General features: G+C 44.1%; 2 protein-coding genes across 2 annotated transcripts in view; one reads left to right on the top strand and one right to left on the bottom strand.

Moving 5' to 3' along the window:
• Window positions 1-1,665: 1,665 nt before the first annotated feature.
• Window positions 1,666-5,041, top strand: LOC310908767 (dynein axonemal intermediate chain 7-like; the record flags this gene model as incomplete). The annotated part of the gene is made up of 6 exons (XM_083860131.1): window positions 1,666-1,896; window positions 2,594-2,738; window positions 2,987-3,201; window positions 3,717-3,884; window positions 4,069-4,176; window positions 4,749-5,041. The coding sequence occupies 6 exons, from the start codon at window positions 1,666-1,668 to the stop codon at window positions 5,022-5,024; spliced, it is 1,143 nt and encodes a 380-aa protein (XP_083716257.1). The 3' UTR covers window positions 5,025-5,041.
• A 405-nt stretch (window positions 5,042-5,446) lies between these two features.
• IRAG2 (inositol 1,4,5-triphosphate receptor associated 2) overlaps window positions 5,447-16,703 on the bottom strand; it is a gene marked incomplete at its 5' end in the record, with an annotated part of 34,654 nt that continues 23,397 nt past the window's right edge. Inside the window, 16 exons of the mRNA XM_083859768.1 lie at window positions 5,447-5,709; window positions 6,092-6,196; window positions 6,337-6,438; window positions 6,886-6,950; window positions 7,058-7,135; window positions 7,737-7,780; window positions 8,637-8,784; window positions 9,528-9,662; window positions 10,047-10,187; window positions 10,743-10,770; window positions 10,856-10,910; window positions 11,642-11,714; window positions 11,838-11,920; window positions 13,419-13,535; window positions 13,635-13,699; window positions 13,783-13,849. Of these exons, the coding sequence (XP_083715894.1) occupies window positions 5,466-5,709; window positions 6,092-6,196; window positions 6,337-6,438; window positions 6,886-6,950; window positions 7,058-7,135; window positions 7,737-7,780; window positions 8,637-8,784; window positions 9,528-9,662; window positions 10,047-10,187; window positions 10,743-10,770; window positions 10,856-10,910; window positions 11,642-11,714; window positions 11,838-11,920; window positions 13,419-13,535; window positions 13,635-13,699; window positions 13,783-13,849 (1,550 nt within the window). The 3' untranslated portion in view covers window positions 5,447-5,465. The remainder of the gene's footprint in view (window positions 5,710-6,091; window positions 6,197-6,336; window positions 6,439-6,885; window positions 6,951-7,057; window positions 7,136-7,736; window positions 7,781-8,636; window positions 8,785-9,527; window positions 9,663-10,046; window positions 10,188-10,742; window positions 10,771-10,855; window positions 10,911-11,641; window positions 11,715-11,837; window positions 11,921-13,418; window positions 13,536-13,634; window positions 13,700-13,782; window positions 13,850-16,703) is intronic.

The following is a 16,703-nucleotide window of genomic DNA, read 5'->3' as shown; positions in this document are numbered from 1 at the left end:
GTTCCTTTTTATTCCCTGTTGCCTTGTCCTACTGCCTCTGCCATTGTTTCTCACTAGACCCTTCTGTCCCATTCCCTGTCCCTATACTTTTTAAAATCCCTCTCTGTCGTGTTGCCCATGTCAGTTGTTTTCATTTCATCTCCATCCTGCACCATGTCCTTTCTTTTCTTCCTGCATCCTCTTTGCTCCCAGTCTGGGTTTCTCCCTGGTGCTCCCATCCCACTGCTGGGTAGGAGCAGGGATTGGGATCATGGAGCTCCAGCTTGACGGGGGGAAGGGAGGACACAACTCCTGCCCCTGCCCCGAGTGGAAATATCCCGGGACATGCTGCCCCTGGGCCACCAGCCTGTGACAGTGAAACTGGACTTCAGGGTCCCTCCCAACCCAGGCCACGCCATGATCCATGGAAAAACTGCAGTGCCTCCACGTGAATGGAGCAAAGTTTATAAATATAGGGATGTTTTGATAACACTTGGGTTTTGTTGACATTTCTATTAATGATTGTTACCTGTGGACAGATAACAGGAGAGATAGGAAAATGGAGTTTGTCTCCACACTTATTACTATTTATGCTTAGGTACATGCTTTTTCATTTTTATATAAATATGTGTATTATTATATGTATGTTTATGGGTGAGACACACAATCATTATGAATCTGCCAGGCTCTGGGGAGATTTACTTCCTCAGAAAATTATTAAAATGCATGTCATGGTAGACATTGGTGTAGTGTGAGGTGTTACTGAGTATTTCCTAAATGGGTTTTTAAAGTGAGATACCTGCTCTTACACCTGGTTGAATGAAGGCCTAATTCTAGGAAATAAAACTGTTTGCCTGTCCCACACGAGTTGCAAATTTCTCATTTTGTGATGTCGTCCTTTGCTTTAGTAAGAGTGATTTTTCTCGTAGTACTGACTTAAACAAAACAACTGCAAACCATTTGCATAATTTAGCTCAATTTTACAGCATTTTAGAATTGTAATTTTTTCATTTGGTCTCATTCTTTCAAAACAAATTCCATAAAAATTACTGTAGCTGTTTTTACAGTATTGAACACTTTTCCCTTGACTCCTGTCAACAGTAACTTCTCCTGTACCATCCCTTGTGATGTTTTATGTGGGTTGGTTTGGCTTTTTTAAAGAAAATATTTATGACCATTTTTGTCCACAGTGCTTCTGCCTTTTACTAACATTTTCCAATTAATAAAATTTTAAATTAATTTTTTATGTGATATATACATATTTTTCTATGCATAATTATATTTCTCATCTGAAAATTGTATTTCATGTTAAATCCCTCTTGTTCCTTATAATTATATGTTTTTCACCCCCACATTTTAGTGCCATATTTTTATTTATTTTAATATATTATGTTACTTGCCTTATTTCTTGTCATATCAATGCAATCTTACTAAACCTGTCCAGAATCTACTGTATTATTGTGCTTGTGAAACGCCTGTGTGGTTAATGATGGACGCATTTTGCAGGAAATCCTTATTCCTGTAGAAATCATTTGGAAACGGCCACAAACCCAAAAGCTCGGCCCCAAATCAAGAAATGCTTTTCACTGCCCAGCTCTCTGCCTTTCCCCACGTTTCAGAGATTATTGAGGAGCACCAGCAGATGGGGCTGGAATGCTGCAGTGAAGCACTTCCAGCGCACAGTGAATGCCGAGGGGACTGGGAAAGGTCGGTGAGTTTGGGCACCGGGGTAACTCCTGCTGTCTGGTGCGTTTTCCAGAGGAGGAGGCACCGCTGCAGGAGGAGGCAGGAGGCAGAGAAGAGGCCCCACGAGTTGTTGATTTGCAGCAGCTGGTGCCCCTGGGGGGTGTGTACCACATCGATGCCCTGCAGCTGCCGCCCCAGGTCCAGGACGTCGGGGACTGGAGCATGGTGGAGGTGAGGGGGGAAAGGGATCAGCCCTGCCGCCCTGGTCCACCCTGGGGAGCTGCTCCTGAGGGTTGTCGCTGCTGTCACAGGCACTGGACACGACTTCTGAGCAGCAAACTAATGAGGCAAGGTTTGCAAATCATCAGCTTTTCATATGTGAAAGGTAAAAGCACAGTGCTACCAGAAATCACTGCTGGTTCAGCTCCAGGCTTTTCAGGCTGGTTGAGGACTGTGGTCACTGTGTTCTGGTTTCCTCTAGTGCTGACCTACCCGCAAATTGCACGGTGAAGCTGGAAACCTTTAGTAAACAAAATTCCCAATGAGCCAAACTCAGAGAGCAGGACTGTGGGCAGGGAAGAGCCTGGGATGTTCATTCCCAGCCCCTGTGACCTCCCCTTCCCTCTGACACTGTGGGGACAGGGTGGAATTACACCTGCTTTTGCCTCCAGCTGCTCCTGGATTCTGAGGCTGTGGATCTGCTGGAAATTGCTGTGCCCATGGCCCTGCCTTGGGGCTGCCCTCAGCAGCACAGGAAAGGTTCCAAGGCCTCATGGTAGCAACTCTTCTACTGCCTTCAAAGTCATAGTTGGAAATGTGCAATATTAGAAAATCAGTTTAAATGGTGCATTAAAAACTTTGCAGTGGTTAGATGAACTCAAAGAAAAAACCCTGCATTTTCTGATATCCTTTTCCTCTCTTGCCAAAACTGCTGGATGTTGGATTGGAGGTGTATCCATATTCCCCAGACGAGGCTGAAGATGGCCCACAGGCAGCAGTGCAGATAACCTTGAGGCTTCCTGATAATGTGATTTATTTTCAAGTGCCTGTGGTAGCCCGATGGGATCCTGCAGGTACAAACTTAGGACATAAATTTAAATTTCAATAGTGGAATTTGTACCTGACTTGGACTCTTGTTACAATCCAGCTGTAAAGATAAGGGGCAGTTTGGTGCCCAGAAATAGTTTTGGGATGGCAGTGTTAATTGATTTGGGGTTTTAATTTTTTTAAAATTATTACTTTTTTGGTTTTGTTTTACTTCAGCATTACTGCCAGAAGCTTTCCATGTACATCATTGTGTCTTTCCATCCTTTTTGTCCAGGCCAGCAGTGGAGAACTGATGGCATTAGCAGCACAACCTATGAAGCAGAAGAAAAGAGCATCACCTTGGGGATGGGTGCCTTTTATACAGTAGCCCTTCTCCAGGATGCTCACCTGAACCTGCCCTATCAGGCCTGGGAATTGCATCCTACTGGTGTGGATGAAGGACTCTTCACAGTCACTGCAGTCTTTGCAACCATTCAGATACAAATTAAGGTACGGTCAGTAAATTTTTAATCAAACATTTTCAGTTTAAAAAACCCCCGTAATTACTACAGTGTCCTGATTAAGAATTTGGGATGCTTCCACAAGAGCAATTTGAGTCTCTCTTCCTTTCCAAGTACTGCACTGGTTATTTAATTTCACTTGTTTACTATGAGTCCTGTTCCACCTGTTAGAGGCCTGAAAATTGTTCCTCTCTCCTCCCAGCTCTACCAAGAGAAGTTAAAGCATTTCTATGAGCATGCTACTAATGCTCCCTGTTTCTTCTCAAAGTTCAAGCTACTCATGATTATCCATCTGTTCATTGCTGTACAAATCAGTACACCAGTGTCATTTCTCAATTCCTACACACACCTGGCTTCCTTCAGGATCTGTAAATGAAAGGTCACAGCCCAGAGTAGCAGATGATGTGGGTAATACCCAGCATAGCAAAGATATCAATAGTTGAAGCCTGAAGCAGAAAGTAGCTTCCATGACCAGTAAGTTGCTTTCACTGGTTTGTACAACAGGATAATCAGTGTATGTTGTCTTCAGTAGTGGTGGAAGAGGAGGAGGTGCTTTCCCACATCACAGGAAAATGGATGAGTCCTTTTGCCCTCAGAGCAGCTTTGAAAAGAGCTGGAGTGAACATTTTCCCAGCAGAGTACTCTCACAAGTATGTCCCTGTGCCCAGGAAGGTGAGTGCCAGAGAGTTTCCTGGTGGATTTTACCCTGTTTTTCACTCAGGTCACCCTCTCCTGCACTGAGACCTGCTGTGCTGCCAGCTGAGCCAAGGACTGGAGTAAAGTAGGCCCTGGCATTGCTGTAACACAGGGAAACAGAAGGAGATGTGTTTTGTCTGATTTGTCCTTGCCACTGCAGGCTGCCCTGGCAGAAGTGAAGGCCTATGAACAGATGGCTCTGCTTGCAGCTGCTTTTGCTCACAGCAAGCGGAATGGAGAAGCAGGGCCAGAGCAAGTTGTGTTCAAGGTTTGTGGAGCCAGAGCAGACTTCCAGAGCAGACCAGCACTGACCCCTGCCCCAGTTAGACAGAAACAATTAACTCACCCCTGGTGGCCTCAGCCCCTGCCTCAGTTCAGTGTCACACACTGCACTTGGGAGAGCTCTCAGGGACACAAGTCCCAGCAGCAAAGACTTGCTAAGGAAAGTGGAACTGGTAAGTCACCAAGGGAGGCTTTAGCCAGAGCTTCATGCTCGTCAGAGGCCCCTTGAAAATCAGCAATCTGCTCTGCCAGCTTTTTAAAGAACAGCTGGGCCTTTCTTCCTGGCTGTAGGGTTTCCTTTGCTCCCTACTGCAAAGGAGGGAATAACAACCTCAGTGTTGATTTGTCTCCACCTGTGAACTAAAACAAATGGTTAAAACTTCTCCCAGCCAACCAAACAGTCCCAGGTGTGGCTGGAGAAAGGTGACACACCCCAGTGCTGAGAGCTGGAGTGGCTTCCTCACCCTGGGGTTAAATGCCTGTGACACACAAATATTAGACTTTGTACTCTGATAGTGGCACAGGCTTCACCTCACAGAGCATTTTCTCCTGCAACAGGTGAGTGAACATCCTACAGCAGGTTCTGCCAAAGACGACGACTGGTCTCTTTATATGTTCAGTGGTGAGAAAATACAAAACCTCAAGCTCACTGAAACCAGTGAAGCTTTTTCAGAAGAGCTGAAAGAAGAGTCTGAATTTCACTCCACACTCTACCATATGCTGAAGGATTCTGCCAGCAGTGAAGCCATGGATAAAGTGGGAAGAGCTGGCTTCCTGTTTATTGATTCTGTGTATCAGCTGCTCCTTGCTACCAGAGTTTTAGCATACTCTTAGATACTGCATGCTTTCCTTTAAAACTTTATTATCAAAAGCTTTCAATAAAGTTACATTTCAAGTCTTAAATCCTTTTATATTCAAATCATTGAAACAGGTTCTAAAATTCAAACATTTCATCTTTGTTCAAGCAAAATAAATTCTTTATTCTCTTGTGGCTAGACCACCTAGACATGTTTATTGTTAGCTATATTCAGAATTGCTACTCTGTTGTAAACCTCAACAGAGCTGAGACCCTTTTAGCTACTTTTAAAGATGACTCTTGTCAGAATGAGAAAAAGATACTTTTTTTTTTTCATTTCAAGTCATGCTTTAAAGAAAAAAAGTCCATCTCTCCCCCAATGAGTACCCACAACCCAACCAAACAGCCCCAGACGTGTAACCTTAAATAAATCCCATTTCCCCTCCTGTCCTGCAGGGCAGCCCCGGCAGCACCCGGGGCTATACCGGGGGAGGGCCGTGGTGTTGCAGTCCCGCGTAGGGCCACAGCAGCTGCTGCACCGACGTCCAGGAGTCCCCGGTGCCCACGGGGGCTGCATCTGCCGGTCTCTGCAGGGACAGCCCCGTCAGGAAGCTGGTGAGAGCAGCCAGCAGCACCAGGATGGACACGGACACCCAGAGGGTTTTGTTGGCATTGCAGAAGGAAGCCTTGAAGTGAGATGCCCACGCTGACATCAAACTGTACCTGGGCAGAGCAGGAAAGCACAGAGCCCTTCAGTCTTTCTTCAAAACATGCAACTCTTCCCACCCCACCAAGCCTTAAAGCAAACTAGATCCCATAAACATCAGAAGTGATAGGTTGTTACTGAGCTGTGCAGGGGGAGCTTTGGTTCTGGGTATAAAACACAGCCAAGGAAGCAAATTCTTGATAAGCTGACCCAGCTCACCAGTCCCCCCATTGTCCGTCTACCTCACACACTGGTTCTGAAGAGGATTCACAAAAGCTGCCTTGCAAGAGCAGCAAGAAATCTTGCTTGTAGAAAGCACTGAAAGTCCTGGCCTTTTGTTTGAACCCTCTTCCCATGTGTACCTCCCAAACACGGCTTTAACTTGTGAAAGAAGCTTACGTTGACTCCAGGGTCCATTTGGGTGGGTATTTTCCTTTTTCAGAGACACTTTCCTTCCTAGCTGGCTGTTCCTGTACTTCAGCAGGTGATTCCAACTGCTCGTTTCTGTAAACAAGAATCAACAGTTCCAAAGCTTTGCCAAATTCACAACAGCTTGGCTTTATAGCCCTGATGAGGTGGTACATAAAAAGCTCATTAAAAACCAAACCAAAGCACACCTGGGAGGAGGCTGCTGCTGAACTTACTTGGTTTCAAAATTCTCCTCTTCATACTCTGCCCAGGAATAGGTGCTGAGGAACCTCTGCAGAGAGGGACGCTTCTCGTTCTGCTTCACACCTAGCCTGCCCCTGCCATGTGTTAAACAAATTTGTCTGATTTTCCCCAGCAGATAGAGAGCAGAAAATCAGAAATTTATCAGCAGCCTACTCATTCGTTTGACCTCAGAAAAATAACTTAAATAACTTACAAATTCAATTGCTTGAAATTAGGAACATTAAAAAAACCCCAAATGAAACCAAAGAAAACTACAGATCCATCCACTGTAGATATTTAGATTTCACATTTTAGTTCTAAAGCAAGAAAGTTGACAGATTTTTTTTAAAGCTCTCAATGCTTAATAAATAAAAAAGGTGAGCTCATAAGGCTCCTTTACCTATTATAGCTCATAAAATTAATGTGAAATGTGTAGCCTAAACATTATTATACCCCAAGATGCTCCATAAACTGCTCACTATAGGCATAGTTAGAGTCAAAAAATATTTCCCCCGTTCAAAGACAAGCCCAGGTGACTTTACCAACTGCTTGATCTCCTGCTGAATCTGTCACTCCGTTCATCCCCATCGGGTTCATGGAACTGGGCCTGGAGGAGGAATTTGCCCATTTACTGCACTGGCATTCTGATGCTTCATCCCAGCCAGTTTTGGGGAGGTGAAGCACCTCAGCATCCCTCCAGCAGCTCCTACTTACCAGTGGCACCCCAGTCCCTGCATTCCCAGCACTCCTGGGCACTGTTGCAATGCTAACTCTCCGCAGGGCTGACGAGGGCTATACAAATAAGAGGCATTACTGGCTCTGAGCAAGGCACAACTGGGTTACCCACTGAGCACACAAGATACCCTCTGTTTTATACAAACTATATTAAAAAAAAGGGGGTGTTGACACTTAGCTGGAAGTGACACACAAAAAACCCAATCTCAAGTGCAGATCAAATCAGATTTTTAAGGCAGCATCTTTCCACAATAAGTGCTTTCTGCCCACCTGAGGCTGGCTGCACAGTTTCCAGCAAAATACCAAAATTGCCTGTAACTAAATTCCCCTAACCTCACTCACAGGAATTCCTACACTCTGAACTACTCCCATCTCATATTTTTGTGCTAAACCCTCCTTTAACTCCAAGAGAACCACACATGAACAGTATTTCTTAACCAATGAGTGAGAGCCCAACTATTTCACCTTCATCTTCTAAGGGGGGGGGGGGGTCACTTAGAAGGTTGGTGGGATGCCTGAAAAGTAGATCCTCATGTTTGATGACACCAGTCCATATTTGTGAGAGAACAGCACCAAGCAGCAGAGCACCAACACATAAAGCAAAGAAAAACATACACACACACTTTAAAAAAGGGAAATTTCATATAAGGACTATTACCTTAAAGTTAAAAGGACTTGGTAGCTTCTTGTTCGTAGATTCATCTGTGAAGAGATCAAACATCAGAGCTTTTCAGGAAGAGTTTGCTGCTTACAGGAGTGCAGTGAGTGTAATTTGCAGCCTAAGATCTGACTTTAAGTGAAGCATTCTCAGAAAGCAGAAATGAGATCTCAAAAAAGCTTCCTATTTCATTAAAGAAGTTCATAACATTCACATATTACCTTCCTCTGCAAGTATCAACTTCTGTCACTATCATCAAATATATTCTATTATTGAGGCAGTGTCCTGTTACAGCACTGTCTTTCACAGTTAGGACTGTGGTTAAAAAGGCTCCCACAAGGATTTTATGGTGTGGAAGACTTCCCTTTTGGTGTTTAAAAAACATCCTATTTTTCAGAAGAATTGAATACTTCTCTGGCAAAGCCACAAGTGCATAGCACTGTCTGCAAACCTCACTGCTGAGAAGGAGAAATAGAGGCCTCCTGCACTTAAGGGTTTTGCAATTGCCATGTAGAAAAGGGCAGGGTGCATCTGTAGAGAGCAGCCAAAGCTCAGCTACCTAGAAATAGCTACTGTGAACAAGCACCCAGTTTACTGCTCACAAGGAACACGATTATCACCAACACATGCCATGCACTTTGCTGAAAGCCAGAATGTTCCTGTGTACTTCAGTGGTCCCACACACCCTGAGATCCATGACAGTTTAGGTACAAGTTAATTTCAGAGAGCTGCTTTTAATAGTGTTAATAAATTGCTATTTCCCCCCCATTCTTAGAAAAGGGGATAAAACAACCATACAGTTCTATCACCTAAGATGTGCAGGGATTATATGACTGTTCTGCAGCTATAAGGGTCTGTCTGGCAGGTGCTATTGAGGGGAAAGAGGCATTTCCTGGTTACCTCTGTCTCCAAGGCAGCTGAAGGACCTCTCATTCTGGAGCAGGACCTGCTTGAGCTCCTCGAGCTCTGCGTGTTCCTTGGCGTACATGCGCTTCAGGTTCTCCACGTGCTGAATCATCACCTCCACAGCCTTGCTCACCCGGCTCTCCTGAGGGAGCAGGGAAGGCAGCAGCTATCAGCAGCTGCCTCATGTTTGGAGATTTCTCCCTCAAGCACCTGCTCTGCTCTGGTGTCCCACTTTTATCTTCCCTTTCAAAGTTTCACTACAACCCCAGTTTCATTTCTCCAGGGATCACTCTTGTTGTCAAATAAATAAATCAGTCTTCAGCTTTCCAAGCCCTTACAACTCATCATTATAATCTCCTCCTATTTGCAGTCTCAGCTGCCAGCATGCATTTGCTGATATTGCCAAATCATGCTTTCCTGCTGTTCTGGGGTATTATACACAACTACACCTAACATTTGAGCAGGGCTTTGTAATTTTTCTTAGATTTATCTGATTAGCTGCCCTTTCCATAAGGCACAGAACCATCTTTGCATCAAGGCCATTGTTACCACCCTGCTCGATACTTTGTACATCCTTCTGCTGCAAAGTCTCTTTTTTTTTTTTTTTTTTTTTTTCGGTTGGTTGGTTCTTTTTAAACCAGAAACTTATAATTTCTCCTGTGGGTTTTTGCACAATTCTAGCTGCTCTCAGTGCCTGGGATTCCTTATAACACAGAGTGAGAAGAGAAGACCAGGACTAAGCTATACTGGCCAGTCTACGCTACACCAACCAGATTCCCAAAATCTAATCCTGGAACCAGAAGCCCAGCAAGCAGATGTGACTATCCTTTTTACAGTGAGAAGATTTCAGCTCTGTACAAAGTACTTTGAGATGGAAAGTGTTACCTGATTAATAGCTCCCAACATCTCTGCTCTGCTGGCGACTCGAGCTGCGTATTGGCTTAGGAACTGCAGGCTTTTCTGCAGCTTCTTAATAATCTCCTGTGCTTGGTTATCTTCTTCACACAAAGGAACTAATGCCTAAGAGCACACACTGGTAAGAAAACTGGTGTGAAGTATTAACAGAGAATGAAGGGTTGAGCCGATGACACTGAGGAGCTGCGTTCAGGCCCACATCAACATCCTCAATCAGCATAGCTTGAATAGAGAGCTCCAGTGGGCAGAGACTGGAGCATAAAATCAGCTGAAGCAGGAGTCAGATGCTTGTGCAACAGAAAAACTCCCCACTGCCGGAGCACCCAATGCACTTGGATCAAGGTTACCCCTTGTAATCACTCATATTTCAACCGCATTCTCCAGAACTTCCTTCATAGTTGCTCATCATGTATCCCATGCACCCCTTAAAGAGCTATTTTGAGACACATACTTACCCCATCCACCCCACCAGCCCTGGCCAATACTGACCTCTAACATGTTCACAGCATTTGTGATCTCCTTTTTCAAGTTTTCTTCAGCCAGGTCTCGGGACCTCTCTTCAAGCTTCACTCTCTTGTCCAAGGTAAACAAGTCACACTTAAAACCTAAAGACAGCCTCAGGAATTCAGCCTGATGTGGGAGAAGAAAATATTTCAGAGGAATCCAAGTGATACAGCAGTTTAAGTAGATTTGGACACTGACATGATGGTTGGAACTATACCAGAGTATAGTGACCAGAGTTTGAGAGAGATACAGAAGAATAAGTGAACATGACCCACTTCCTTAAAGCAGGTATTCCCATCTGTAGTGATGGGGGGAATGTTCTGCAGCCAGAAGAGGTGACATCCTGGCAGCACACTGTGCCATCTGTGCCTTTTGACAAAACTCTCTTAAATCAGCACATTCTGCCTGGGAGGAGGTCACAGCTATGCTTCTTCAGGCTTGCAAACAAATGTCACAGTAGTGACAAGTCTTTGTTCAGTTTTACCGATTTCCACCTTTCTCCATCCCATCTCTTGCAAAAATTTCCGTTAGGCTCAGAAAGAGATATTTTACAAGTTAACCTACAGAAATACATCCCGTTTAAGCTGGATCATCCTTTTACATAGGAGGAGATACTAATCAGAGTTTATCTATAAGATCTGTTACCTGAAATACTCCAGGATAGAAGCAGTTGAGACTTACCTCCACTTCCTTCTCATTTGGGGAGTCACTGCAGGAGAAGAAAAAGAATCATGGAACAGACTGTGGCTTCAAATTCATACCTGCAGGTGATCACTGGAGGTCAAAACACTTACGGCTCATTTTGCTTGGTTTTATCTCCTTTAATGCCACCTGCAGTGGGTGAACTCCCTGAGAAGAAACGAAAAACCCCCTGTTTTCAGACCAAAGTGAAAAAAAACAACCTCTCCAAACCAACCTGTGAGAGTCTTTTAAGCTTCCATAGGAGCCCTGTTCAAGATCTCCAGTGTTAAGCTCTCACCACTGAAAACAACTTGTGTGCCTCAGGTTCTATTCATAGTGTGAGGCACCACAGCACTGCCACTTGCACAAACCCCCAAAAGTCAGTTGTTCTGGGGACTTCAGCTGGCATCTTATTAGCAAAGAAATGGTTAATTGCAGGTTTTGGCTTCAGGATGTGATTTAGTATCTCACGAGCTTTTAGTGATCTCCAAAGGCAAAAGAGGAGGTGATTTGGAAAGTGGAGATGTCTAAGGAGAAACAACATCCTGCTGCTCTATATCATGGATAGCACAGAGATGATCCTTTTACAAATCTTTGGGGAGAGCAGGAGTGCTAGAACTGTTTCAAATATCCCAAATCCTTTGCAGCTAAAATTTCCTCCTGTCTAGAGGAATATGGAGCTGGTTAGATCAGTATCTGCAGAAACCAGAGCAGCAGATTTTGCATGACACCACTGTTCTTCTCTTCATTTTGATCTCCAACTGGAGGTACCAGGCCCTAAAACAAAAGCCCCTGACCATGCTTGGTGGGGGACAGGCAGCTCCTTGCACCTCTCTACACAACTCTGGACTCAGCTTGTACTCCAGTAATATGAGGGTGCTCAGGAAAAAACCCCTTACCTTTCTTGCTGGGAACCACAGCTGGTGCTTCCTCACTCCGCTCTTGATTATTTTTCTTTTCCTGGCCCAGCTCCTAAAGGCACATCAGAGCAGTTATAGCAAGGGAGCAGCCACACCCCCTCTGGAGGGGCCTGTCCCCTCTTTTGTCACTGCTCAGCCAACCCACTTGAGCTTTTCACCACCACCAGCATCTTACCGGGTCTTGCTTCAAAACATTCTGAAACACAGGCTTGGGGTCTTCCATCACCAGACAGGATTCCTTCTTGGTCTGACTTGGGCCTGTGGAGAAACATTCCCAAACCCAAACGTCACAATAAACTACACTGAGCTTCCCACACCCACCATTTTAGCCATGGGCCAACTGGGCTAAAAAAACTGCACCAAATGCTGTGAAAGACCACAGAGGAAAAGAGGAGGCAGCAAAGAACACTATAAAGACACACAGGAAGAAGTGTGATAACTATGATTGGAAAAAAAAACCTCCTTAAATGTTATATATCTACAGCTGATAACATAATGCACCTCCTGTAGTTGAAGTAATACTCCCTTAGATAAATAAATTTTATTATTTTGCTATCAGCGTGGAGGTTCTGTTGTGGTTATACTTACTGTTTAAAGAGGCAGCTTTTAATTAATATTTATACCTTTAAGAACGTCTAGAATATTTTGTTTTCTCCTTTGTTTATGCAGTCACACAGCTGTTAGCCAAGGAAATGGCACAAGGAAAAACAAAAAACAAAAAAAAACCAAAAAACCAAAAACAAACCAAAACAAACAAAAAAACCCAAAAACAAAAACCAAACAACAACAACAACAAAAAAAACCCACACAAAAAAACCCAAACCAAAACAAAAATGCAGAAGAACTCCAACTTCAGGTTTGAAGCCTGCAAGGGGAGATTTATCAGTTCTAATATTAGGGACAGTTTCTTTTCAGAGATGTGAAACAGGCAGCTGGATTATCAGACTTTAAAGCTATTGGGACACTTTTTAATTTGTTCTGCATATCTGCTTCCTCTTAGCCAAAGGCACCTGGACCACATATGAAAATTAACAGAAGAGGGAAATTAGTAGAAATAAAATGTTTTGAAATGAAGGGACAGATTTCAGGAAGATAGTACTGAGGAAAGAAAACCAAACAAGAAACTATAGTCTTATATTGAGGTAAAGATTTAAAAAAAAATATTACAAAAAAAAATCTTCACAGGTATTCTGCACTACTTATTCAGATCAGCTTTACAAAAGCAGCTTAAATACAGTGTGTATACATGCTCCAGCATTTATAGCTTTTCAGTGGAAGAAAACCATCAGATCTGGTAAGAATCTGGTGGGTGTTTATAGCTCTAGCAAAGACCAAACAAAACATAAATCCCTCTACCCTCATCTCTCCTCTTGACCCATCCCAGCTTCTTGTGCAACAGCCTTAAAAGAGAGAAAGCATTTAGTGGCACTGTTGAACTGAATAACTGCTTAAATCCATAAAACCCCCATGTCTTCTCTTGTCAGAGTTGTCTGAGATTTTCTACCCACTCAGTGTTTTGGCAGCTGAGCCAAGCCCCAAGATCTCATCGAGTTGTTTCATACTCCCTGCCTGCAGTGCTGTGGTAAGGTGGGTAAAAAACTTTATTCCTACTCAGCTTTGGGGAGGCTTGAGAGCCCTGGCAGGTGAAAATACTTGTAAAAACAGAAATTCTCATGCTGTTGCTCTTACTCAGCTTCCTCACTTCAAAGATGTGCTGGGAGCAAACCATTTCCTCAGTAGGCAGCAGCCACTGTACCTGACATGGGAGCAGCTGGGTCCTTATCACTGTTTGTCTCCATTGCTGCAGAAGTTGGCACATCTTCCCCTCTTTCATGTAAGCCCTTGGATGTTCTTTGCTCCATTATGACACAGCCTGTAACATCAGACAGCAGAAAACACAACTTTTATTTTTTAGTAAACACACAGACTTAGGCACATCCAGGGCTTCCAGTGCCCCACATTAAGGACTCACCCGGTACCAGTGCTGTGCTTTCCACTGATGATGCAAGAGCTTCTCGGGCTGATGTTAAGTGATCACTGCCAAAACAAAATCCTTTCAGATACTCATCCACATGATACAAATCTTGATAAAGGATTTTAAATCTTGCACAAGACCTGACCTGGATGGGATCAGAGTGGCTGATGGTGTTGGCTCCCCACGGTCAATCTTCAGAGAGAGAGAAAAGAGTTTGCATCAGAGTGATAACTGCCAGTATAAAACTTGTATATCAAAAATTTAACTTTCCCAGCTGTGCCTAAACTATTCCAGCAGTGAAGAGCTAGCTGGTAAGTACACAGATTCACCCACCAGTCTAAAGCCATCTCAGGAATGTCACACTCAGATGTGTTTTGGTTCCTGACTCCATGGTTTGCTCCCAACACACATTTTCAAGGATCAACAAATGTATTACTGCACCACTACATTTTAACTCTGTGCATCAGGAGAGATCCATTTTCAAGGTCTGGAGCTCAAAGCCTACAAGGGAGGTGCACAGAGCTCATTTGGCTGTAGGGATCAGACTCCTTAGGTAAATAAAAGGGTTAATAGTCACAGCATGAGCCAGCAGGTGGTTCGGAACACAGAAAACTTGTGTGCTGTGTTTTACATCTTAGTGACTGCCTTTGAAGGGATCTAGTTTTACAATATTACCCAGCTCCTTCAGGGGCTTCAAGGCTCTCTTGTGTGCAAACAGCAGAGGAACAAAGCAATTAAAACTGGCAGTTTTGCTCATGTTCCTCTAGCTGCCATGGTGTGGTTTTGGACTTGAGCCTTATCACATCACAGACAAAACCAAAATCCTCTTGAGGTTTTTAATTTCGAGGGAGGTGCTATATATGCAATATCCCTCTTCCTCATTTCACCCTGGAAAGCTCCAGCTCACTCTTTATGTTGTTCATTGGTTGGTCTCTTTATGGGTGAAAATACAGGGGGAACTGATGAGGTTTAAAGGGTTAAGCTGGTCATGACTTGTGCTGCATTACACCAACTGTTAAAGAAAAGCATCAAATAGAAAACAAAACCAGCCCAAACCCATTCCTCTCTCCAAGAAGAGGAAGAAGGAGGCCAGACAGCTCCCTACATAGCAAGCACCCAAGAGCACTGTTGAAGTGTGTCTGGAGAAACAACAGAAAAACCCCAGCAGCAGCAAGTGATTGATTGCCTGTGTTCTGGCATCTTTCCTACCCCCTCAAATGCCCTCAGAGGACACAGGAAACCCAGCAAATGAGAACAGAAGGGATCCAAGGGCCCTGGTCACTCCTAAGAGGGACCTACTGCTCCCAGCATCAGGAAGTGCCTTTTCCCTCCTCCCTGCCCCGTCAGAGCTGGGCTATTCCTGCACAGCCCTGCCCAGCCAGGTGGATGCTTCCTCTAATGCAAATTCAGGCTATTTTTATTATTATTATTTGAAGTCTCTTGTAAGCTCGAGGAAGTGCATTGGCCTTGTTCAGGCCATTGGGTCTGCAGGAGTATTGGGGAGGGAGAATAACATCATACTGGAAAGAAAACTACAGGGCTTTAAAAACTAACACAGAGCACCCAAGTAAATGGAAAAGCCCTTACATCACCTAGAACTGACTGAAGTGATACATTACGCTACATGACCTGTCCCTGCCCAGATGGGCACATGGTCAGTTGTCTCTTTGCAATGAAAGAAAAACCTCAATTCGGTTTTTTAAAACCCTAAGCTGGCTACTCCCACTTCACACAAAGGGGAAAAAATCCCAATAAAAGAGAAACACCACATTCTACATTTCTTAATAAAATAGAATTACCCAATGGTTTGAGTTGGAAGGGACTTTAACGATCAAAGTTCCAACCAGTAGAAGGGACATCTTCCACTATCCCAGGCTGTTCAGACCAACATTCAACCTGGCCTTAGACACTTCCAGGGCTGGAGCAGCCACAGCTTCTCTGGGCAACCTGTGCCAGGGCCTCACCACCCTCACAGTAAAATCTGCTTCCACAGGGTGTTAGAGAATGGCACAGTTCTTTTATGAGGAAGAACAGCCAAAAAAGATCCTGAAGCACATCCTAATCACTTCCTCCACCTCCATCCCTCTGATTAGCATGATAATCCAAGGGTTCTCAGCCCACAAATTCTGGTCACAGTCTGATACAACTACTCCCAAACAGTCATTAACATTTGGAAGACCTATCTGGTTTTCAATGACAAAAAGCCCAGGCTCCATTTGGCTCTCACAAATGCTCCTTTAAGTAGCCTCTGAACTTCTATGGTGACAATGATTTGACACAAATAATTCAAGTGTAATGAAACTCCAAAGAAAACTAGGGAGATTTTTTTCTATTGAACAAAGATATTCAAATTTTCCTACATGCCAGTGTTCAGAACAGATATTGGGCACAGCCCATTTGCCTTTTCTCTGGGGCAAATTTGAACATTTTCATTTTTCCCCTTCAGAACATTCATGTGCAAAGCTTATGCTAAAAAGTGATAACAAGAATGGAAAGTGACATTTCTGAGCCCAGGTGGAATTACAGAAAGCCCCAGAGCAAAAAAGCACAGGTGCTTCATACACCTTTGTACAGCTGTGACTTTCCAGAAGGACTGGATGAAGTAGGAACCCTTAAGAGGATCCTCTTTAAGGGCACTGAAGTAGTAGCAGCAAAAGCTGGGAGTTCTTCACCTGCTCTACCCTAGTGTGATGAAACCACAGAGAGTCCCCAGAACTCTTACCTTCTACCCTCACTGCACTTTCTGCTTTGATTTACCACTACAACCAGACCATGCTGTACTCACAGTATCACACACCAGCCAGGATCACCCTGAGGTTGGCTGCCGTTTTGTCCCAGAGGTTAATTTCTGGGTTCACAGAAACAACTGACTGATATTCTTCCACCATCCTCACCAACAATGGAGTTTGCAAAGTTCATTAGAAGTTCTGCATGGTGGAGCTGAGGTCTAGATTTCAATAGGGAGGATTGAGGCATAGCTTAGGTGTGCTGAGCTGCAGCTTCTCTTGCTGTTGCCACAAGAAAACTTCAAGCTCAAGTTGTAGATGCAGGACGTGGAGTAGCACA

The sequence above is a fragment of the Zosterops lateralis genome (assembly GCF_965231275.1).
Source record: "Zosterops lateralis genome assembly, chromosome: 4".
Taxonomy (NCBI): domain Eukaryota; kingdom Metazoa; phylum Chordata; class Aves; order Passeriformes; family Zosteropidae; genus Zosterops; species Zosterops lateralis.
The sequence above is the reverse complement of the archived record's forward strand: the minus strand, read 5'-3'. Positions and strand labels throughout refer to the sequence as shown.